The sequence below is a fragment of the Neoarius graeffei genome, chromosome 6, assembly GCF_027579695.1.
Source record: "Neoarius graeffei isolate fNeoGra1 chromosome 6, fNeoGra1.pri, whole genome shotgun sequence".
NCBI classification, from domain to species: domain Eukaryota; kingdom Metazoa; phylum Chordata; class Actinopteri; order Siluriformes; family Ariidae; genus Neoarius; species Neoarius graeffei.
This window is the reverse complement of record NC_083574.1, coordinates 1836703-1861446: the sequence shown is the minus strand read 5'-3', so window position 1 is coordinate 1861446 and position 24744 is coordinate 1836703. Positions and strand designations below refer to the sequence as shown.

At 42.1% G+C, this 24744-nt stretch overlaps 1 protein-coding gene across 2 annotated transcripts in view; it reads left to right on the top strand.

Annotated features, from left to right (window-relative positions):
• The first annotated feature begins 1811 nt into the window (after positions 1 to 1811).
• Positions 1812 to 24744, top strand: part of b4galnt3b (beta-1,4-N-acetyl-galactosaminyl transferase 3b) — a 65271-nt gene continuing 42338 nt past the window's right edge. For both annotated transcript variants that reach the window (XM_060923176.1, XM_060923177.1), the window contains exon 1: positions 1812 to 2156. In XM_060923176.1, the coding sequence (XP_060779159.1) occupies positions 2027 to 2156 (130 nt within the window). In that variant the 5' untranslated portion in view covers positions 1812 to 2026. The remainder of the gene's footprint in view (positions 2157 to 24744) is intronic.

Sequence of the window (24744 nt, the reverse complement as noted above, 5' to 3'; positions counted from 1 at the left end):
ACTGTCACGCCCAAGTGGACTCAGAGACCGAGTGGGTTCTGAGATACGGTCAGGGCTGCTTGGAGTGTCGAAGCGACAACTAACTCATGGCCACGCCCCCAAACCAATCATATCCACTTGTTGAGTCTGACGTCAGTAGCCATTTCCGGGGCCAAACGCTCCTTCAGTGTTTGTAGAGATGTAGAGACTTTTTCACCAGATTTGGGAATTTTTAGACCCCTTCAGCAACTTTAATTTAAAAAAACTAGCAATAAATCTCGCAACTTTTTCAGCACACATTCATGACTGTCTTAAACTTGAGACACTTCTCCAGCTCACATCACAGCTGCTGTTATACGAATTTAGAAAGCAGACTCACTTGACTCACACTGTAACCCCTGACCTGTGCTTCTGACCAATCACTGATACCCATGGTCCCGCCCCGACCAGTCACTGATAACCATGGTCCCGCCCCGACCAACCACTGATAACCATGGTCCCGCCCCTGACCAACCACTGATAACCATGGTCCCGCCCCTGACCAACCACTGAGAACCATGGTCCCGCCCCTGAACAATCACTGATAACCATGGTCCCGCCCCTGACAACCACTGATAACCATGGTCCTGCCCCTGACAACCACTGATAACAATGGTCCCGCCCCTGACCAATCACTGATAACCATGGTCCCACCCCAAACAATCACTGATAACCACAGTCCCGCCCCTGACCAATCACTGATAACCATGGTCCCACCCCAAACAATCACTGATAACCATGGTCCCGCCCCTGACCAGTCACTGATAACCATGGTCCCACTCCAAACAATCACTGATAACCATGGTCCCGCCCCTGACCAACCACTGATAACCATGGTCCCGCCCCTGACAACCACTGATAACCATGGTCCCGCCCCTGACCAACCAGATAACCATAGTCCCGCCCCTGAACAGTCACTGATAACTATAGTCCCGCCCCTGAACAACCACTGATAACCATGGTCCCGCCCCTGACAACCACTGATAACCATGGTCCCGCCCCTGACCAATCACTGATAACCATAGTCCCGCCCCTGACCAATCACTGATAACCATAGTCCCGCCCATGAACTGTCACTGATAACCATAGTCCCGCCCCTGAACGGTCACTGATAACCATAGTCCCGCCCCTGAACGGTGACTGATAACCATAGTCCCGCCCCTGAACGGTCACTGATCGCCACTGTTTGTCCCATTGTCTTGTGTCTTTGTTCATTGTTTTAAACTTTATTTTTGGAGATATTATATTTTATAAGAACTAAAACTGTAAATGTTTTCCTTCACGGCAGTTGCATAAAGTTTTGAACTCTGACCCCAGCCCTGATGTCCCGGGCCCTGCGGCGTGTTGGGAAGGGGAGGCTCCGCCCCACCAGTCCAGTTGTTACTTCACGGCTGAATGAGTGGATTATTTTCCACGCAGGAATGAACAGAATTAATACAACGGAGAGCCACATGAGGGGGAAAAGTTCAAAAAAAGATAAAATAAAAACTCCGCTCTTTGGTGCTCCTCTATCAGCTCACAGCAGTGGCTCTGAGATGAGACCAGGGTGTCTGTGAAGGGAAAAGGAGAGCGAACAGAAACCGGATGGAAATATAAGGCTCATTATCCGGCTTATAATGAAATATTTGGTTGTTGTTTTTGAATGAATGAATGATTTTTGTTTGATCACATTGTATTATTGATGCTGATGGCAGGGGAAAGGGCACGTTTATTATTTTCCTGCTGTTACCTGGCCGCGATCGATGACGTCACACACACCTCCCTGAGGGCGTGGCCTAAATCCTAGCTCACCTGTAGGGGCACCGACACGCTGTCTCTGCGCTCGCGCCCATGTGAGGACTGGAATGAAGCCCCGGCGGGACTCGGGGTGATCGCGGCGCTCCTCAGGAGGGACAGGAACAGGCCGCGGGTGCGGCGCCGGTGCGCGGGGACATCATGACACTTTCAGAGACCGAGTGACCGCAGGGAGGAACCCGAACCGAGCCGAGCCGAGCCGCGCCGCGGGACAATGATGCCGTTTTTCCCGCTGAGGAAAATCAGGCGAAACGGAACATACCTGCTGTTCGGGGCGGTGCTGGTGGTCATGGGGGTCGCGGGGTATCTGGAATACGTGGCCACGAACCTGTGGCATCATGTCGGTAAGTTCAAACACCTCGGCGGGCAGCGCGTGACCTCCCGGGTGGTGTTCTTACCTTCTTCTCTCGCCTGCATTTCCTTTTCACCGGATGCAGGGTTTCGCCTCAGTAGTCCGGGAGCCATGGGGTCGGACCCGGAATTTTTGGTTAAAGTTTTTTTTTTTTGCTTTATCTCATAGATTTGAGGTAGCTCTTCAAGATTTAAGAGGGTGCCCGGTGATATCCCTTGGGCAATTTAATATATTTAATGCCCTATATGCCCAAATAATGGAAGAAAATACAAAAAAAATAATATCAGTGTAAATACTGATATTAAATGCACCAAGTTGGCTGTATCTGATAGGTATTCACATTTTTCTCTATATTTGTCATTCAAATACATCAAATGTGGATTAATTAACCCTTTCATAACTTTTCCAAATTAGCGATTTTTATACAAGTATTACATAAACTCTACAGTTAATACAAAATAATGATCAATATCTATGTAAGAACTATACAGCATGCAAAAGAACTATATACAGCATGCACACACACACACACACACACACTAATGACCAATAACTATGTAAAAGAACTATATACAGCATGCATACACTCACACCAATGACCCACTATGTAAACGAACTACAGCATGCAATAGAACTATATACAGCATGCATACACTCACACCAGTGATCCACTATGTAAACGAACTACAGCATGCAATAGAACTATATACAGCATGCATACACTCACACCAGTGATCCACTATGTAAAAGAACTACTGTATATACAGCATGAAATAGAAATATATACAACATGCATATACATTCACACCAGTGATCCACTATGTAAAAGAACTATATACAGCATGCAATATAACTATATACAGCATGCATATACACTCACACCAGTGATCCACTATGTAAAACTACAGTATGCAATATATCAAGCATGCAAAATGGCATATACAGCATGCGCACACACACACAAGAATAGCAAAAGATACTGATTTTCAATTAACCAAATTGGCTGTACAGTATTCACGCTTTACTGTCATTCAAATTAGTCAAACGTGTAATTGACCCTTTCATAAATTTGCAAAATTAACAATTTTGATACAAGAACTACAGTACATAAAGCATGTACGTGCATGCATGCATGCACACGCACACACATACACATGCACACACACTAATGAGCAATAATTATGTAAAATAATTACATACAGTATGCAAACACACACACAAAACACAAAAACTATTTAAGGAAAGAACTAAGAGTTCAGATGAAAAAAAAACCCTCTAAACCCTTTTTCTGAAATTCTGTGGTGCTAAATCTCTACTCTGGAGCATCCTACTTGAAAGCAAGCACAAAAAATTGTGCAAGACACACTATTGACAGAACAACTGCATTTAGAGTTGCAGGGATTTTTACTCTTGCAGCTACATCTGATCATCTTCAAAATGTAATCCGGTGCCAGTTTGATATTTCCAGGTACACTTGTTGGGATCAGTGCTTTGTTCTGTGTGTCTTTAGTCCATCCAAATTCCTCAGGATTTAGTTCAAGTGGATGATTATCCAGAGTTCTCCATAATATTGCTTGAAAATGTGCTCTTTTCACATTTTCAAGAAATGCCTCTGTTGTTGGTGGAAGAGCAGCCAGGTTTGGTGAGGATAAATAACCTTTTCCATTCTTTTTCCCCCATACCACCAACCTTGTGTGTGACATGCTGTTACTGCCTCGAATGCCATAACACGCTGAGACAAAGTCAGTGGCTTCAATAGTGACTTGCTGGAATGGCACATTAATGTTTCCAATTGACGATAAATGATGACAATGGAGTGTATGCCTAATAATTTAAGGCTCGCATTAACAACCAAAGTAATAGAGTAATAAAGGGCGTTTTGGTATAAGCCCCGCCCCCAATTGCATGGCCACACCCCCAACCATGGCTGGAACCCCACCCCCAGGCCTTAAACTCATCCTATTATGTTAACAAACACAAAAATAAGTATGATATATAGACTTTGGTGAACATAAAGTGAAGAATGTCAAAATGTCAGAATTTAGGCTATGACTGCAGCACATCCAACAATAAAGGGCCAATATCCGGAATTGCCCAAGGGATATCACCAGGCACCCTCTCTTATCTTAATGAGTAGACCTTGGACAACAACAAACAGCAAAAAAAAAACCTTTAACCGACGAAGCCAGGTTCAGCCAAATTTGGGCCTTTGGCTCCCGGACTACAGAGCACACATGAACACCTGATGAACACCTGAACACCTGATGAACACTTGATGAACACCTGAACACCTGATGAACACCTGATGAACACCTGAACACCTGATGAACACCTGAACACATGAACACCTGAACACATGAACACCTGATGAACACCTGAACACATCCACACATGAACACATGCACACATGAACACCTGAACACATGAACACCTGATGAACACATGCACACATGAACACCTGAACACATGCACACCTGAACACATGCACACATGAACACCTGATGAACACCTGAACACATGCACACCTGATGAACACATGAACACCTGATGAACACATGCACACATGAACACCTGAACACATGCACACCTGAACACATGCACACATGAACACCTGATGAACACCTGAACACATGCACACCTGATGAACACATGAACACCTGATGAACACATGCACACATGAACACCTGAACACATGCACACCTGAACACATGCACACATGAACACCTGATGAACACATGAACACCTGAACACATGCACACATGAATACCTGAACACATCCACACATGCACACATGAACACCTGATGAACACCTGAACACATCCACACATGAACACATGAACACCTGATGAACACCTGATGAGCACCTGAACACATGAACACCTGATGAACACATGAACACCTGATGAGCACCTGAACACATGAACACCTGATGAACACATGCACACCTGAACACATGAACACCTGATGAACACATGAACACCTGATGAGCACCTGTACACATGCACACATGAACACCTGAACACATCCACACATGCACACATGAACACCTGATGAACACCTGAACACATCCACACATGAACACCTGAACACATGCACACATGAACACATGAACACACCCACACATGCACACATGAACACCTGAACACATCCACACATGAACACCTGAACACATGAACACCTGATGAACACATGCACACATGAACACATGAACACCTGAACACATGCACACATGAACACCTGATGAACACCTGAACACATGCACACCTGAACACATGCACACATGAACACATGCACACATGCACACCTGAACACATGCACACCTGAACACATGCACACATGAACACATGCACACATGAACACCTGATGAACACCTGAACACATGCACACATGAACACCTGAACACATGCACACCTGAACACATGCACACATGAACACCTGAACACATGCACACCTGAACACATGCACACATGAACACCTGAACACATGCACACCTGAACACATGCACACATGAACACCTGATGAACACATGATGAACACAGAGTGTTGTGCAAACTCAATAAAGCGCACAGTGAAAGTGCGGTCAGTAAAGGGCGCGAAGAAAGAAATGATCTGTTTACTGCGTGAGGGAATCGATTCTTTATGATGTGAGTCGTTTTAGTTCCTTACAGACTCATTTTTAGCCAAAAGCCCTTTAACCCTCGGGATTAATGCATGCAGACTGTAGCATGGAAACATCAGGGACATAAAATGAACTTCGATTCCAGTAAACAGGTCCAGCAGCTCCAATGAATCGAATCAATAACTTGATTCATAACCTAGCTGAGTGTTTATTTTGCAGGTTTACCCCACAGGTGACTTGTCCTGACCACGCCCTGTGTTTTTGCTCACTGACTTCTTCACATGTAATCATGTATTTTGTGTGTATTTTTATATCTAGCCATTCATACAATAATTAATGACTTCTTCTAAATACTGTGTGTGTGTGTGTGTGTGTGTGTGTGTGTGTGTGTGTGTGTGTGTGTGTGGTACTGAGAAGCCAGATGTAGATGCATTTATTACCACATTAGTGCACACATTGGTGATGAAGAAAGTAGGTGTGAATGTGAGTGTGAATGGTTGTCTGTGTCTATGTGTCAGCCCTGTGATGACCTGGCGACTTGTTCAGGGTGAACCCCGCCTTTCACCCGTAGTCAGCTGGGATAGGATCCAGCTCGCCTGCGACCCTGTAGAACAGGATAAAGCGGCTACAGATAATGAGATGAGATGAGATGAGATGAGATGAGATGAGATGAGATGATCTCAAAACCGTGTGTGTTTGAAACATGAGTGAGACATAGTCGTGTTGTGCTTTAGGAACAGTAGTCAGATGAGTGATTGGTACCTGGTCAGACTGGCTGTGCAAGCTTACTAAGGCATTATGTGACTCTTATTCATTAGTTATACCTGTAATGTAGTAAACATTACAGGCGCATGCTTTTGAATACCTCCTTTATATTGTTGTCATGTTTCAGATTGTTTGTTTACATATTTTCCATTTGCAGCAATTAGCAGATGTTCTTTGGTGTCCATCAAAAACGTATCCTTGTTGGTTTTTTTAATGTGTGTTTAAGAGCTTCTCAGTGTAGTTTCCCCAGGGGGTTCCAATTTCGTTAACTGAAATAAAAGTAAAAATGACAGTTTAAAAAAAAACATACACACACACACAAGCTAAATGACTACAATGAATAATGCAACACAAACTAAAATTAACTGGAATTACAGGTAAAACAAGTGTTGCCAGAAAAAACAAACCTCGCCTGGTAGCACTTATAATGAATATGAAGGAAGATATAGTGAAAAAATCGGTCCTGTATGGGTCCATGTGGCTCCTGATTATAAATAAAATAGTTTTCTGATCCCATTTCCATATAGTAAATATAGCATATACAACCCTGATTCCGAAAAAGTTGGGACAAAGTACAAATTGTAAATAAAAACGGAATGCAATGCTGTGGAAGTTTCAAAATTCCACATTTTATTCAGAATAGAACATAGATGACATATCAAATGTTTAAACTGAGAAAATGTATCATTTAAAGAGAAAAATTAGGTGATTTTAAATTTCATGACAACAACACATCTCAAAAAAGTTGGGACAAGGCCATGTTTCCCACTGTGAGACATCCCCTTTTCTCTTTACAACAGTCTGTAAACGTCTGGGGACTGAGGAGACAAGTTGCTCAAGTTTAGGGAGAGGAATGTTAACCCATTCTTGTCTAATGTAGGATTCTAGTTGCTCAACTGTCTTAGGCCAAAAAAAAAAAGATAGTGTGTTTCAGGTAACATGAAATACTAAAATAAGGTCAGTAGGTAGGAAAAAGTTTTTTTTTTCTTAATTTTTTTTATTTTGTTCGAAAAAATTAACACAAGTAAACATCTTACAAAATAGTATTTTGGCACAGAATCCTTTATACCACACATCATAATAAAATAAAAGTGTTTTAAATCTTTAAACGAATAAAAAAAATATCGCGAGAGTTCGAGTTATGATCTATGGAAGCGTATTGCTGCCACACTCAAAAAAAATTGGCTTAGAATCAAGTAATTACGTGAAAAGATGTTGTTAACAAAGTTATCACGTTTTTACAATATATTTATCATGTAATAACATAACATCACGTTATTTCATGAATCACGTTATTTCATGATATTTTCATGTAATAACATGAAAACACCTTATCAAGAAATAACGTGAACATAACGTCCTAGGCTAGGCTACTTCCATTAAAAGCAGACGGCCTAGCCTACTGTAGACCTTTGGTCGAGCAAAAACACCGAGCAAAACCATGGCTGAATCCTGAATGACTCCTATTTGTATAAATAGGGGACTACATAGGCGGCAAAATGTAGTGTTTTTCCCTGCCATGGAAGTGCACTTGTATACTGAAGAGGAAGCAATTTGCATTACAGCATTGAATGAGGATTCAAAATGGCGCCTCGGCTCAGTTTTCCCTTCCTCCTTCAGTATACAAGTGCGCTTCCATGTTTATGCAGGAGGGCTGATAGAAATGGCGAAACATTTTACTTTTTATCGTTTCTTTCACAACTTGAATGCGTTGAAACAAAAAATTATGACAAACTAACGCCGCTTACACTAAAATATCGAGGGAAATTTGTAATAAAAACTTTACGGTCGGCAATTTCGACGCGGAAATTCTCGATCAGTTGGGTTACCGGAAACATACTTTTTTTTTTTGGCCTTAGGTCTTTTTTGGCGTATCTTCCGTTTTATGATGCGTCAAATGTTTTCTATGGGTGAAAGATCTGGACTGCAGGCTGGCCAGTTCAGTACCCGGACCCTTCTTCTACGCAGCCATGATGCTGTAATTGATGCAGTATGTGGTTTGGCATTGTCATGTTGGAAAGTGCAAGGTCTTCCCTGAAAGAGACGTCATCTGGATGGGAGCATATGTTGCTCTAGAACCTGGATATACCTTTCAGCATTGATGGTGTCTTTCCAGATGTGTAAGCTGCCCATGCCACACGCACTAATGCAACCCCATACCATCAGAGATGCAGGCTTCTGAACTGAGCGCTGATAACAACTTGGGTCGTCCTTCTCCTCTTTAGTCCGAATGACACGGCGTCCCTGATTTCCATAAAGAACTTCACATTTTGATTCGTCTGACCACAGAACAGTTTTCCACTTTGCCACAGTCCATTTTAAATGAGCCTTGGCCCAGAGAAGACGTCTGCGCTTCTGGATCATGTTTAGATATGGCTTCTTCTTTGAACTATAGAGTTTTAGCTGGCAACGGCGGATGGCACGGTGAATTGTGTTCACAGATAATGTTCTCTGGAAATATTCCTGAGCCCATTTTGTGATTTCCAATACAGAAGCATGCCTGTATGTGATGCAGTGCCGTCTAAGGGCCCGAAGATCACAGGCACCCAGTATGGTTTTCCGGCCTTGACCCTTACGCACAGAGATTCTTCCAGATTCTCTGAATCTTTTGATGATATTATGCACTGTAGATGATGATGTGTTCAAACTCTTTGCAATTTTACACTGTCGAACTCCTTTCTGATATTGCTCCACTATTTGTCGGCGCAGAATTAGGGGGATTGGTGATCCTCTTCCCATCTTTACTTCTGAGAGCCGCTGCCACTCCAAGATGCTCTTTTTATACCCAGTCATGTTAATGACCTATTGCCAATTGACCTAATGAGTTGCAATTTGGTCCTCCAGCTGTTCCTTTTTTGTACCTTTAACTTTTCCAGCCTCTTATTGCCCCTGTCCCAACTTTTTTGAGATGTGTTGCTGTCATGAAATTTCAAATGAGCCAATATTTGGCATGAAATTTCAAAATGTCTCACTTTCGACATTTGATATGTTGTCTATGTTCTATTGTGAATACAATATCAGTTTTTGAGATTTGTAAATTATTGCATTCTGTTTTTATTTACAATTTGTACTTTGTCCCAACTTTTTTGGAATCGGGGTTGTATATATATTTACTCTGAGTCAGTAGCCACAAAATTGAAGCGTAATCCAAAAGTGAACAATTTAAAAATCACAAAAGTAAAATATACCAAGTGTCTGTACTTTATATTATTCTACTCTTACCTCTTACAGTTTTCCAAACTGAAACCTCCGAACCGAGGCTGACATACACACGCTGTCGCCATGACCCAAACTCTTATTTCCCGGAAATGGCCCGGCGCTAGAGCTCAGTGGTCTTAATACTCTTTTCAACAACTTCCTGTAACAACTTGGAAGTGCGTTATGTCTCCATCACACATGGGACCACTGGCCGAAGAAGGCGAGGAAAGGGGGACGACCTGGAGTAGATTTTAAAATAGGAATGCGGTTTCCGTCGGTAATAAGCATAAACATGTCTGAAAGTGATTTCTTTAGTCTCATCCATTTCTTTCAAATGGTGAACTGAATTGTTTACACTCACCGGCCATTTTAATCGGAACACATGTATGCGCAGTGCGTGATTGTTACACTCTTACATTCTTACAGGACAATGACATAGTGGCTCTATATGAGGCAGTAGCCATAAAAACCTTGACCGGATGACCCCCAAAATGTTAGAGATTCTATTTGAGACCAATGCCCATCTATCCTGAAATGTTCATGAAGATTGGTCCAGCTGTTTTCCTGTAATATCATTTACAAAATAACAAAGAAACCCGACTGAAAACAATACCTCGCCTCGGTCCCTGGCGAGCTAACCAGTTTCATTTTCATTTTTGTTTTGTTTTCCCCCTTGAAACAGTAACAGACTAGTTCCAGAAGGGGGCAGTAATGTAATGCAGGCTGCCTTAAAACTCCAAAGATGATGATGATGATGATGTACACAAATCCTATAAAGGCCCGAGTGTACTTCAGCAGACGTGGTCCATGCACTGTACACGCTCAGTGCACACGATACAGGTTTCGTCACGTGCAGATGGTCCACACAGCAGCCGCGTTTTGGAGTCCGCATGTTGGCTGCACCGTGCGTGCAGTAATACTAGAGATATTTCTGGTAATACACCAGTCCAGTAGTGGTAGTGCGCATGTGTTCAGCTTTAATACACTAGAACAGACATGCTGCGTTGAGCGTATCGGTGAGGCTCAGGTTCGTCACAATGCCATCTTGAAAGGCTGATTTTAAGGTGAGAGAGAAGTGAATGGATGAAATTCCTTGGAAGGGGCGTGAATGCTTCCTGATTAATGGTATACATTATTCCAAATTTTTATTCATCCAGGACACTTTTTCGATGGAATAAAAACATGTGTTCTATTCCCTTCTAGCGGGTTTCATTCATTTGGTTTGATAGCATGCAATATTGTTAGCATATTGCTTATCCTACGTATATCACGTCACTCTACCCAATGGAGAATGAGCGTTGAATATGGTTTACGATATTCCATGGTTGTCAAGACAACATGACGTCACACGTTGGAGACGTAAAACTTCCACGCTAGCAAGCGACTGCGACAATTTGTAAACAAACATGGCTGCCAGGTTTACTTAATTAAATATGGAAGATTTTGAGAGAATTTTGAAAGAGAAAGCTGCATTGAACACCTGAAAGGAATGTGTATGTATAATAATAATAATAATAATAATAATAATATTGTCTGGCTTTTTTTTAGTGGTCTATCAGATATATTCCATTCAGCTACTCAGCTTCAGCTTGTTCAGTATCATGCTCGCTGAATGGAATATGTCTGATAGAACACGAGAAAAAGCCAGACAATATTATTTAAATGTATTTAGATTGAGGGATCAGCTTCTACAAGGAAGTGTTCAAGTTCAAAACCTATTTTTGGACTGTTTAGTGCAGGGCTGTCAAACTCAATTGCACCAGGGGCCAAAATTCAAAGCACACTTTAGGTCGCGGGCCGAACAGGATAAACATTTATTGAACGCACTAAAAATAAGTATGTTCTGAGCAGACAGGAATATTATTTCACAATAAACTTAAACTTTATTCAACTTGAATACTTTGCTCTCGAAATATATCTCTTGTCAAAATGATAAAAGTTACAACTATGAAAATGCTGCAAAAACATGGAAAAATGAAATCAAAATCGTGCATTTCCACTATTAAAAAATTAAATCAGAATTTCCATTTCCCTCAAAATCACCATTTTAGAAAAATAAACTTCAAATATAGGTGGCACGGTGGTGTAGTGGTTAGCGCTGTCGCCTCACAGCAAGAAGGTCCTGGGTTTGAGCCCCGGGGCCGGCGAGGGCCTTTCTGTGCGGAGTTTGCATGTTCTCCCCGTGTCCGCGTGGGTTTCCTCCGGGTGCTCCGGTTTCCCCCACAGTCCAAAGACATGCAGGTTAGGTTAACTGGTGACTCTAAGGCTCAATCCCAATTCTAATTTCTACCCCTACCCCTTCCCCTTGGCCCTTCCCCTTGAAACTGAGCTACAAGGGATAGGGCTTAAAATTCAACCCCTACGTATTGGGATAGCCCTTCAACGATCGCATACGTCATCGCGTACCTCCGTCAGCGTTTACGTTAGCAAAACGCGACCAAATGCGTCATTGGCTGCGACCAGCCGCTACAGTCAGAGCCAGAACAGAAATCTCTGCTGGCAGGGTGTGATTTGTTAACTAACACCACTGAATGGGATATCTTTGGCGCTTCGTGCACCACATCCGACAGAATGAGGTGTCAGAACACTCATGTAAACAATAAAAGCGAGAATAACAGAACAAAACGTACGCAGTCAAGCAACCGAAAACAATACTCACTCCCAAAGCTTTTTAGCAGCAGCTTGGATTTCAGAAATCGCTGCTCATTCTCAGCTCGAAAGCGAATCAAGCGGCGTGTTTCCTCTGGATAACAACTTAAAACACATAAATAATGGAGAAAATACATTTATGACAATCTTTCGCCACGGGAACCGCCATCTTTCTGAAATCCGCATGAAATCTCGCTGAAATCCGCATAGCATTGTGGGAAATCACTCAAACCCCTTCGATCGGAGTCAGCTCCAGGAAAATCTCCGTTTGGAGGGGTACAGAAGCCCTACCCCTTCCCCTACCCCTCCGCGTTAACTGGGATTGGGATACCCCTACCCCTTCACGTGAACGCGCAAAATGGAGGGGAAGGGCCAAGGGGTTGGTCCAAGGGGTGAAATGGGATTCGGCCTAAGTTGACCGTAGGCGTGAATGTGAGTGTGAATGGTTGTCTGTGTCTCTGTGTCAGCCCTGTGATGACCTGGCGACTTGTCCAGGGTGAACCCCGCCTTTCGCCCGTAGTCAGCTGGGATAGGCTCCAGCTCGCCTGCGACCCTGTAGAACAGGATAAAGCGGCTACAGATAATGAATGAACTTCAAATATCTTTAAATATTTCTGCTCTCCATAAAAATGTTAAACAATACAAAATCAAAACATGAGCATGGTCCAAAAGCCCTGAAAAATAAATAAAATGTGTGCTTTGCATTCACTTTTCAGTTTTAACATTCAGTTGTCAACATTCAGTTGTCTTTGCTCTTATGCTGTTTTGTTAGCTCCTCTACTTTCTGTAGCTTCTGGTCAGCATTTAGGTTTTTCAGCTTGTCCTGATGTCTCGTCTCGAAGTGCCTTCTTAGATTAAATTCCTTCAGTACAGCCACATTGGCTCCACAAATAAGACACACGGGTTTGCCAGCAATGTCAGTAAACATATACTCAGCCTCCCATCTGTTTTGAAAGGCTCTATTTTCTGAATCAACTTTTCTTTTCGCCATTGTCAAAGGCTAGCTTTACAGACAGTAACCATAGAGACAGTAACAGACACTTGACTTGAGTAACGCGGGAATGTTGGTGCGCTGCATTATGGGACATGCAGTTTGTGTGTTATCCAGTCTCGTCGCGAGATCTGAAATCCACCAGGGGGGCACCATTATTATTAGCTTATTTTTGCACACTATTCGGGCAGCCCTAATCCCGCACAGTAATCATCACATTAAACATAACCAACAGCAAACATGACCGGACCAGCAACAGCCTGCAACATCAGCCCCCTCTCTCTCACACACATAACTTATTAGATCACAAGCAGCATCTCAAACTAAACAAACAAAAAAAAACACCACGGCGGGTGCATTTCAAAGCAACCAAGAGGGGTAGCTACCAATTGCCATTACACACACACACACAATTTGGACCTACTTTGAGTAGAGTGCCAGCGCTGTCCTCTCTTTCGTCTTCTTTGCCAACGACATCATGTGTTGGTTTATCCGAAGTTGGCGGTGTTGGGGTTTTGAACCAATTACGTATATCCATATTTAAGAAAGCGCGGAAACTAGCTGCTGTCTGCTGGCATAAACTCGTGCTTTATTTTCCACCCAGAAATGCGGGTAACTGATTGTTGCTTGTCAACACTGACTGACGTAATTACGTAGCTAACTTTCCAACAAACTCACACGGTTTTAATATGTTTAATGTCTTAGTGATTATGCAATACTGGAAGTTTTAACCCAAAGCGAGTACAATAAAATGAAATTATGATTTTATTTATCTATTTATTTATTTGAGATCTGTGGTGGGCGGGCACTGCCCCCAATGGCCCGCCCACAGCGACGGCCTATCAGCGCATCATATCACCGGGCCATTAATAACGATAATGTAAAATGGTCTCGCGGCCCGGATATAATTGTTTGGCGGGCCTTAAATGGCCCGCGGGCCTTGACTTTGACACATGTGGTTTAGTGTGTGTGTGTGTGTGTGATTTTCATCCAGTACACTGATAAAGTTCTATCTGCATAACATGATAATATGTTCTTCCACGGTTGCCATTATAATGATTTCTATATGAAAGGAAGAGTGCAGAATAGATTTAGTTAAAGGATTAGATGATGATGATGGTAGGATTGAACCCGGTAAACTCTGTACAATGTCTTTATATCTTGCTGAATTCTGAATTGCTAAACAAACTCGCTTTCCCACAGGGATTTCTGCCCGAACGAACAGCAGGTTCATCAAAACAATTGCCCTGTTTCCATCTTCCTCAAACACATAGGCTACGTTTACATTAGACCGTATCTGTCTCGTTTTCTTCGCGGATGCACTGTCCGTTTACATTAAACCGCCTGGAAACGCCGGGAAACGGGAATCCGCCAGCGTCCACATATTCAATCCAGATCGTGTCAGCTCCGGTGCTGTGTAAACATTGAGAATACGCGGATACGCTGTGCTGAGCTCTAGCTGGCGTCTCATTGGACAACGTCACTGTGACATCCACCTTCCTGATTCGCTGGCGTTGGTCATGTGACGCGACTGCTGAAAAACGGCGCGGACTTCCACCTTGTATCACCTTTCATTAAAGAGTATAAAAGTATGAAAATACTGCAAATACTGATGCAAATACTGCTCATTGTGTCGTTATGATTGTCTTTAGGCTTGCCATCCTTCCACTTGCAAGTGGTAAGTGATCTGCGCTGGAATCACACACACAGCGGCTCAGTCCCGAATCACTGCTTGTGCACTTCACTCGCGCGCTCTGTGAGCTGCGCAGGGCCGGAGTGCGCACCCTCCAGAGGGCACTCGCTGTTCAGGGCGGAGTGATTTGGAGCGCAGGATGCCTGCGGAGCCGAGCGTATCCGTGTATTGGTGTTGCTGTGTGCACGCAAATCGTGTATTGGTGTTGCTGTGTGCACGCTAATCGTTTTAAAAACGCTAATCTGATGATCCGCTGATACGGTCTAATGTAAACATGGGCATACTGAAATGTTCTTCTCTACCATGATGAGTCTCAGTGTCACGTCAGATATGACACCTGATACAAATCTCCAACATGACGAGCAAACATTTATTTACAGTCATTAAAATTAACTCAAGACTTAGTGACATTTAAACAACATAAATAAATCTTATATCTGTAAGGAATAAAGCAGATATTTCTCTCTCAGAAAGCTCTACAGGAAAACAGATGATGGTCGAATCTGTCATCATGTCCAGGTTCATTTAGTCCAGCAAGCCTGGATTTCCTTTCTCATCTCATCTCATCATCTCTAGTCGCTTTATCCTGTTCTACAGGGTCGCAGGCGAGCTGGAGCCTATCCCAGCTGACTACGGGTGAAAGGCGGGGTACACCCTGGACAAGTCGCCAGGTCATCACAGGGCTGACACATAGACACAGACAACCATTCACACCCACATTCACACCTACGCTCAATTTAGAGTCACCAGTTAACCTAACCTGCATGTCTTTGGACTGTGGGGGAAACCGGAGCACCCGGAGGAAACCCACGCGGACACGGGGAGAACATGCAAACTCCACACAGAAAGGCCCTCGCCGACCCCGGGGCTCGAACCCGGACCTTCTTGCTGTGAGGCGACAGCGCTAACCACTACACCACCGTGCCGCCCAGATTTCCTTTCTGTTGGTTATAAATGCATAACAACGTGCTCGCTGATGCTTCTGTTTGACAGGTTCAGAGTCACAAACCCTCTTTGTCATGTATTTCCATTATGTAAAGCGTTATTTCCTTGTTAAAACACCGACCTACTGTGTTTTCATTGCTGTAGGTGATAAGACAATAATAATAATAAAAGTAGCAGTTAAACCGTAAACAGCTTGTGTCCTGTCTCGGTATTATGGGATGTCTATGGCTGTGCAATACCTCAACAAAATGGAAACGCAACTAAAACTAATCAATTCCTCAAAATAAAAATAAAACTACTTATGCACTTGTAAAATTAACTGAACTTAAAAAGCAAACTGAAAGAATAAATAAAAATAAAAACTAATGAAAATTTCAAAACTAATATCTCTGGAGTACGCTGGTATACATTAGCACTCAATAACACACCAAAGAGCTGTCTTTCTCCTTCAGTAAAAAGGAAATGGGATAGAGGCCCTGGCCACGCCCCTTTCTCCAGTCTCTCATCCTCTTGCTTGCATCAACTGGACAGTGAAATCAGTGCGTGTTCAACTTTTCTAATATTAGACAAATATAAAGTTACACAGGTTAGTTATATGTATTAAAGACTTGAGAGAAAAAGAGGACAACAATTCTGACAAAAATATTAAACAGGAAGGCAATAGTGTCAGTGTTGATGATGATGATGAGAAAGTGATGACATATGCGGATTAATCACAGCAGGTGCAGATCATCAGGGAAAACGTCGGCCGTGTGAATCTTAGACAGACGATATATTAAAGGATTAAAGAGAAAATGTGCTGTTTACGGGGCACTGTTACAGAATCGCATCAAAATCCACCGTCCAGATCCGGGTTTCGTGATTGTCGCAGTTCCTCACCTCACATCTGGGAATAAATATCATACACTGTTTACTCATCTCATCTCATTATCTGTAGTCGCTTTATCCTTCTACAGGGTCGCAGGCGAGCTGGATCCTATCCCAGCTGACTACGGGCGAAAGGCGGGGTTCACCCTGGACAAGTCGCCAGGTCATCACAGGGCTGACACATAGACACAGACAACCATTCACACTCACATTCACACCTACGCTCAATTTAGAGTCACCAGTTAACCTAACCTGCATGTCTTTGGACTGTGGGGGAAACCGGAGCACCCGGAGGAAACCCACGCGGACACGGGGAGAACATGCAAACTCCACACAGAAAGGCCCTCGCCGGCCCCGGGGCTCAAACCCGGACCTTCTTGCTGTGAGGCGACAGTGCTAACCACTACACCACCGTGCCGCCTACACTGTTTACTAATTTGTTTAAAGCTGAGATAGTGAAAATGTGTGTGTGTGTGTGTGTGGGGGGGGGGGGTTTCAGATAATTTGTGTGAGATGATTAAAGCTTTTATTATGATTTTTTAAATGGAAAATCACAAGCAGAGAAAATTTAATTTCTCTTATGCTTTAGATCAGGGTCTAAGAATCTAATAATACTATCACAATTGCCTGTCTGCCTACCTCGCTGCCTGTTTCTCTGCCTGTCTGCCTACCTCGCTGCCTGTTTCTCTGCCTGTCTGTCTCTCTGCCTGCCTGTCTGCCTGCCTGCCTCTCTTGGTAAAGTCTTCAGTCATAATTTTAGCTCCATTAACTCTACACATCATAAAATTTATCATATCTTTTGTTGATTTTTTATATAATTGAAGTGTATCAGGTGTTTTTTTTTTTTAATCACATCACAGTTCCAATCATTTGGATCTGATCATAAAAAAATGTCCTTATTCATCAGACATGGATCAGCGTGTGTGCAGATTCAAGAGTGATATTTTATCAACCTGAAAATCCTTGATTTCTTGTTAAATCCTCAGAAAAAATATTCTCAATCTTACCGTACCGAAGTCGATTATTTTCCTCTAACAGCACGTGTGTTATATTCTAAAGGGTGCCATTTTTAAAAATAGTCTAGCCTTTTAATGGGTGTCATGTTTCCATCATTTAGAGATAAATGACCTGAAAATTACAAATTGTAAATGTGTTTATATGTAAGTGTTTGTGTACATTAAAATAAAAGGCAAATGTTTAACATAAAGGTTATATGTAAATATAAATGTAGAACTAAAACGTTTTGTTCATAAGCTAATTGACCCCGCCCATTCAGAGTGGGCGTCACTGAGAGAGCATGGTGGTGGTGGTGGTAGGGTTGCCAGGTTGTGCACACAGTGCTTGATTAGGGTCTGGTGTAAATAGCGAGTCTGTGGGCGGTGCTGTAATTTATTTTGGTTGTCAAGGAGCTTGTTTGGATCGTACAATCGTTAAATCCTTAAATTAGTCTCTGCTATGAACTTACAGACATGATGGAGGTACACTAGTGATACGTTATCATAAAAGGTTGAACTTGTACCTTATTGCTGTTATCAGATGAGGAAATTATTCCTGGTTTCCTGGTTTTAGTCTCAGTAGGAATGAACACACAAACCACACACAGCGTCACTGCTGGGTAACAGTGTTTGTGCTCCTCATGCAGGAGTGATGTGTAAATGTGAATCAGAAGCGTGGACCTTTATGACCTTTTTAGTACTTTATTTGTGCAGAAAGGTGTGTTTGCATACAAAGGGAAGTGTTGTGGGTGGAGCCATCGAGCCGTGCAGATGTTTAAAGTCCTTGAGATATATCACCTTCTCAGTGGTTATACATCATTTCACATCAACAGCGTAACTTAGCCGTTTTATTTACTTCGCTATTCTGCTATTTTTTATTCATAGGATTTTAAAATATATATTTAAGATGGAAGTTTGACTATATGAATAAAACCTGGATTATTAATAGCACTTGTGTATCTCCATACATGTAGATGTTCAACTGTGGAGTATTATATCTGTTTATATCTATTATATTCAACTATATGATGTTATTTATTTGTAGTAAAAACACACAACTGCGAAAGATAAAACTGTTGGTTCATCTACTCTTCTGCTGAAACCGAAAGAAAGAAAAGAATGTCTACTTTCAGCACCTAAGATCTTGGATAATTGTAGCCTGTTGCAACAGCTGCATAAATTAGGGCGTGCTTTATGTAAATGAGATGTTTAGATGTATATAAGCGAGAGTTGTCTTGTTCACCCGTGACATTATTTGCACTTAAATCAGCTTTCAGCTTGATGCCATACAACTGTTTCATGACAGATTTGTTGTGTGTTATTCCTGGCACTCATCATAAAATAACGTGAATAAAAATGTCTTTAATTAGTGTTAATGTGTTAATTAGTGTTAGTGTTAATGAATAGTTATTGTATGTGGGAGAATCAGAGTATCGGGAGTGTTATTACAGTAAAACCTTCAGAGCTTTACGCACTTAAAGGAACAGTCCACCGTACTTCCATAATGAAATATGTTCTTCTCTGAATTGAGACGAGCTGCTCCGTACCTCTCCGAGCTTTGCGCGACCTCCCAGTCAGTCAGACGCGCTGTTACTCCTGTTAGCAATGTAGCTAGGCTCAGTATGGCCAATGGTATTTTTTGGGGCTGTAGTTAGATGCGACCAAACTCTTCCGCGTTTTTCCTGTTTACATAGGTTTATATGACCAGTGACATGAAACAAAGTTCAGTTACACAAATTGAAACGTGGCGATTTTCTATGCTATGGAAAGTGCGCACTATAATGACAGGCGTACTAACACCTTCTGCGCGCTTCGGCAGCGCATTGATACCTTCACTCCTGTTTTCCCCGTCTCCCCCGCCCCCCTGACTAGACTGTGTTCCAAGGAGTGCAGGCTACTTGTCTTGGTGGTCACGTTGGTTGTATTGACGGAAGTTAGGGGGGGCGGGGGAGAGAAAAAAAAACAGGAGTGAAGGTATCAATGCGCTGCCGAAGCGCGCAGAAGGTGTTAGTACGCCTGTCATTATAGTGCGCACTTTCCATAGCATAGAAAATCGCTACGTTTCAATTTGTGTAACTGAACTTTGTTTCATGTCACTGGTCATATAAACCTATGTAAACAGGAAAAACGTGGAAGAGTTTGGTCACATCTAACTACAGCCCCAAAAAATACCACTGGCCATGCTGAGCCTAGCTACATTGCTAACAGGAGTGACAGCGCGTCTGACTGACTGGGAGGTCGCGCAAAGCTCGGAGAGGTACAGAGCAGCTCGTCTCAATTCAGAGAAGAACATATTTCATTATGGAAGTACGGTGGACTGTTCCTTTAAAGGATACTAAACTTTCTGTCACAAATGCAGATAAACAGAAGCAGTGACCGGGAGGAGTGGTGAAGGGAAATGTTTACTTTCTTTTAGTACTTATAAAATGTAATCTCTCCAAAAATAGTTTAAAAAAGAAGAACAAAGAGGTGAGAGGGTGGGACAAACAGTGGTTATCAGTGATTGGTCATGGACTGGCCTATAGTTATCAGTGGTTGGTTGTGGGCGAGGCTATGGTTGTCAGTGGTTGGTTGTGGGTGGGATCATGGTTGTCAGTGATTGGTCGTGGACAGGATCATGCTTGTCAGTGATTGGTTGTGGGCGGGCTCATGGTTATCAGTGGTTGGTCATGGACTGGACTATAGTCATCAGTGGTTGGTTGTGGGCAGGGAAATGGTTATCAATGATTGGTTGTGGGCAGGGCCATGATTATTAGTGATTGGTCATGGATGGGCTCATGCTTGTCAGTGATTGGTTGTGGGCGGGATCATGGTTATCAGCGAATGGTTGTGGACTGGACTATAGTTATCAGTGATTGGTCATGGGTGGTATCATGCTTTAGTCATGGACTGGACCATGGTTATCAGTGATTGGTTGGATCAGTGATTATAAATCAGACATGACACACTGATGGTGAGTCGAGCGAAAATTATTTCTAAACTCATATACCGTAACAGCAGCTGTGATGTGAGCTGGAGAGCCGTATCGAGTTCAAGACTGTCATTAACGTGTGCTGAAAAAGTCACGAGATTTGTTGCTTGGCTCTTTTTGAATTGTCGCTAAAAGGGTCTAAAAAGTGACCAAATCTAGCGACAAAATCTCTAAGTTAGCAACACTGAAGCAGCATTTGAACTTGGAAATGGCTGTTGGCGTCAGACTCAGCAAGCGGGTAGCTAGCTGATGCACTTAATTTAAAATGAACTCCATGTTTTAAAAAAAAAAAGAGCTTAACAGCCTAAGTGCCTGAACGCACGTGTCCTAATTTGTTCATTCTCAGCATTCAGCAGACGTAAAAATGGGGCTTGTGCGAAGTATTTCCACATTCCATATTTTGGTGCTCATTTACAGGTTTTAAGCAGTACCATCAGTTCCCTATTTCAGTGAGCAGACTCTGGTGAGGAACAGCACGCTGCATGAACTTGCACATTGGAAAGAAAAAAATGAAAAACATTTTTCTTCTTTATATGAAGCACTTGTTGCTATTTTTATTAAAACTGTATTCCAAGCACAGAATATTTGATGAATCAACCATTCCCATATTCAGGAAAGCTAGCTGAAGGGTATTAAGCTCTAATTGGCAGGACCTGGAGATAAAATAAAATGATATATAAAACCTTGAAACGTCTCTCCTGTAATACACTTGCCCTGTTACCAGTTATTCAAATTTCAGCTAATCAGTTTTCCTAATCCTTTCACGGCTAGTGACCACACGCCGCCACATTCTCAAATGAATGACTAATCCTTTGGGGTACCTTTAACCTTTGCATATTAAACGTTAAATCGTCAAATGTCAGCATTGATCAAATTACACAAGAGTGATCCTTGAGAAAACCTTGTGGGGGAAAAATATGCTTTAAAAGGAAAAATAAAGGTGCAAATGTATGAAGTAATAAAGTATTTATTCTAACATAAGATAGAAGAAAAATATTTTGCCAAATTGCATTCTTTATCAGTTTGTTTTCCCCCAATTTCACAACCCCAAGAATTTCCAAAGACCCCTTTATGATTATAGGACATGCTTAATTTTAAGAATAATAAAGATGATCCTATTATCAATATTAATATAAATCATTTCAAGCCATTAGAGATTTTATTCTACAATTTTCCACTCACCAAGATGTAGAAACACTGCACCATGTACACACACAACAGAATTTCAGATTAACATCTCTTTCAGTGTCTGAAAGAGATGTTAATCTCTATCCCAGCTGACTACGGGTGAAAGGCGGGGTTCACCCTGGACAAGTCGCCAGGTCATCACAGGGCTGACACATAGACACAGACAACCATTCACACGGTGGTGTAGTGGTTAGCGCTGTCGCCTCACAGCAAGAAGGTCCGGGTTCGAGCCCCGGGGCCGGCGAGGGCCTTTCTGTGTGGAGTTTGCATGTTCTCCCCGTGTCCGCGTGGGTTTCCTCCGGGTGCTCCGGTTTCCCCCACAGTCCAAAGACATGCAGGTTAGGTTAACTGGTGACTCTAAATTGAGCGTAGGTGTGAATGTGAGTGTGAATGGTTGTCTGTGTCTATGTGTCAGCCCTGTGATGACCTGGCGACTTGTCCAGGGTGAACCCCGCCTTTCGCCCGTAGTCAGCTGGGATAGGATCCAGCTCGCCTGCGACCCTGTAGAACAGGATAAAGCGGCTACAGATAATGAGATGAGAATGAGATCTCTTTCAGTTGATTAGGTTTACAACTATGATAACTAAATCCTAACCAAACAAATCAAGAGCTTCAGTTAATGTTCACAATGTTCAAACTTCAGAACGGGAAAAACTGTGATCTCAGAGTGTGACTTTCTTTCACTGTGGTATGGGTGTTGGTTTGAGCCAGATGGACTGGTTTGAGTATTTTAGAAACTGCTGATCTCCTCCTGGGGTTTTCACACACAACAGTCTGTACACTGTAAAAAAAATCCGTTGTTTTTACGGAAAAACACTGGCAGCTGTGGTTGCCAGAATAATCCTGTTAAAAATACAGTGAAATGTAAACAACATTACAGAATAACTTGTACATTTCACTGGGATTCCATGTACAATTAATGATAACTAAATGTAAATTTTACAGGTATTCAATGTACAATAATCAATACATAACTGTTAATTTTATGGATATTCATTGTACAATAAACAATGATTCAAAATGGTTACAAGCAATGATCTACTAGACAGATATTTTTTGGGGGGCTTTTTCACCTTTATTGGATAGGACAGTGTAGAGACAGGAAATGAGCTGGAGAGAGAGACGGGGAGGGATCGGGAAATGACCTTGGGTCAGAATCGAACCCAGGTCCCTGGATTCATGGTATGGCACCTTAGTCGACTGAGCCACGACGGTGGCCATTTTTTAATTTTTTTAACAGGGCAATGATGTAATTTTAACTATCACATTCTGTTTTAGTATTACAGTTTGTCTGTGTTTAAACTACAACAATTTGTAAATTCTACAAAAAAATATGATCAATTCAACATATTCTTACTGTTAAATTAACAGTGGTATTTGGTTAAGAGTTTTACAGTATATTGATGTAAATTACACACTGCTTCATTGTTTTTGATTTTACAGTTTTTTTATGTCATGATTTTACATAAATTCACTGTTAATTCTACGGACATTTTTTACAGTGTAGAGTTTACACAGAATGGTGCGGAAAACAAAAAACACTGAGTGAGTGAGCGACAGTTCTGTGGGTGGAAACAAACGCCTTGTTGATAAGAGAGGGTCAGAGATCAGAACATGGACAGATTGAGCAGTTTGAGCTGCCAGGAAGGATATAGTAACTCATATAATCACTCTTTACAACCGTGGTGAGCAGAAAAGCATCTCAGCAGCAGCAGAACAACACGTTGGGTTCCACTCCTGCAGCCAAGAACAGGGATCTTAGAATCAACAAGAAGTTCCTATAAAAGTGGCCAGGAGTGTACATCACGGACCTCTTTCCCATTTTGAGAACCGTGGACTTCGGACCATGTAACACGCAAGGTTTTCTGGGAAAAACCTGTAAGATGCCGCTGAGGCTGAATTCTGTCCAACAGCCAAAAATGATAGACAGATTTTTGACCAAAGTATATTTTTACTCTTATAACACACTTTAACTCCTCAACATTAAAGAAAATATAAATTTCGCTATTAGGGTTAACCTGATTTTGAAATACTTGAACTTTTTATTTATTTATTTATTTATTTATTTATTTATTTATTATTTCTGGTTGTGCAAAACTGAAACATGATTAAGTTTAGGAAAGTCTGTAGTTTTCAGAACCTCGTATGGTAGAACGTGTAAAAATTTCACTCTGTGAAACAGTTTCTCAGGTATCTGTGTAAAAACTGGTGTTCAACAATTAAATCTCAAACATTCATTTCAATAAAATGTAATCTTTTCCTTTACCTGAAAGTTTCCCCCTTTTTCTAGTCAAAGGTCTTTCTTTTCACGGGTGCAAATTTACTCTCACTCCGTTGACCTGTTGTAGAAACAGTCACTACGTTTACATGCACATAGAGAGAATCGAATTTCTGCCGTTGCTCGACTGAAATCGAAGTTTAAAATGCCATGTATACACCTTAATTCGGCTGAAATTGAACCGAACTTGATTTCTCGGAATCGAGCTACACGACCTAGTTTATGCGATTTCTGCCGAGCTACTTTGTGCATGTATACCCTATCGAGCTAGTTGTCGAGCTACTTCCGGAAGTGACGAGTGACGAGACCACAAGCAGGAAACACAACAGCCTCGGTCGGCATGACAACAGTAGTAGCGAGCAGCAGAAGAGGTCAGGAGGAACAAACGAAGAAGAGAAAATGGCGATGTAGAGCTCTCTGA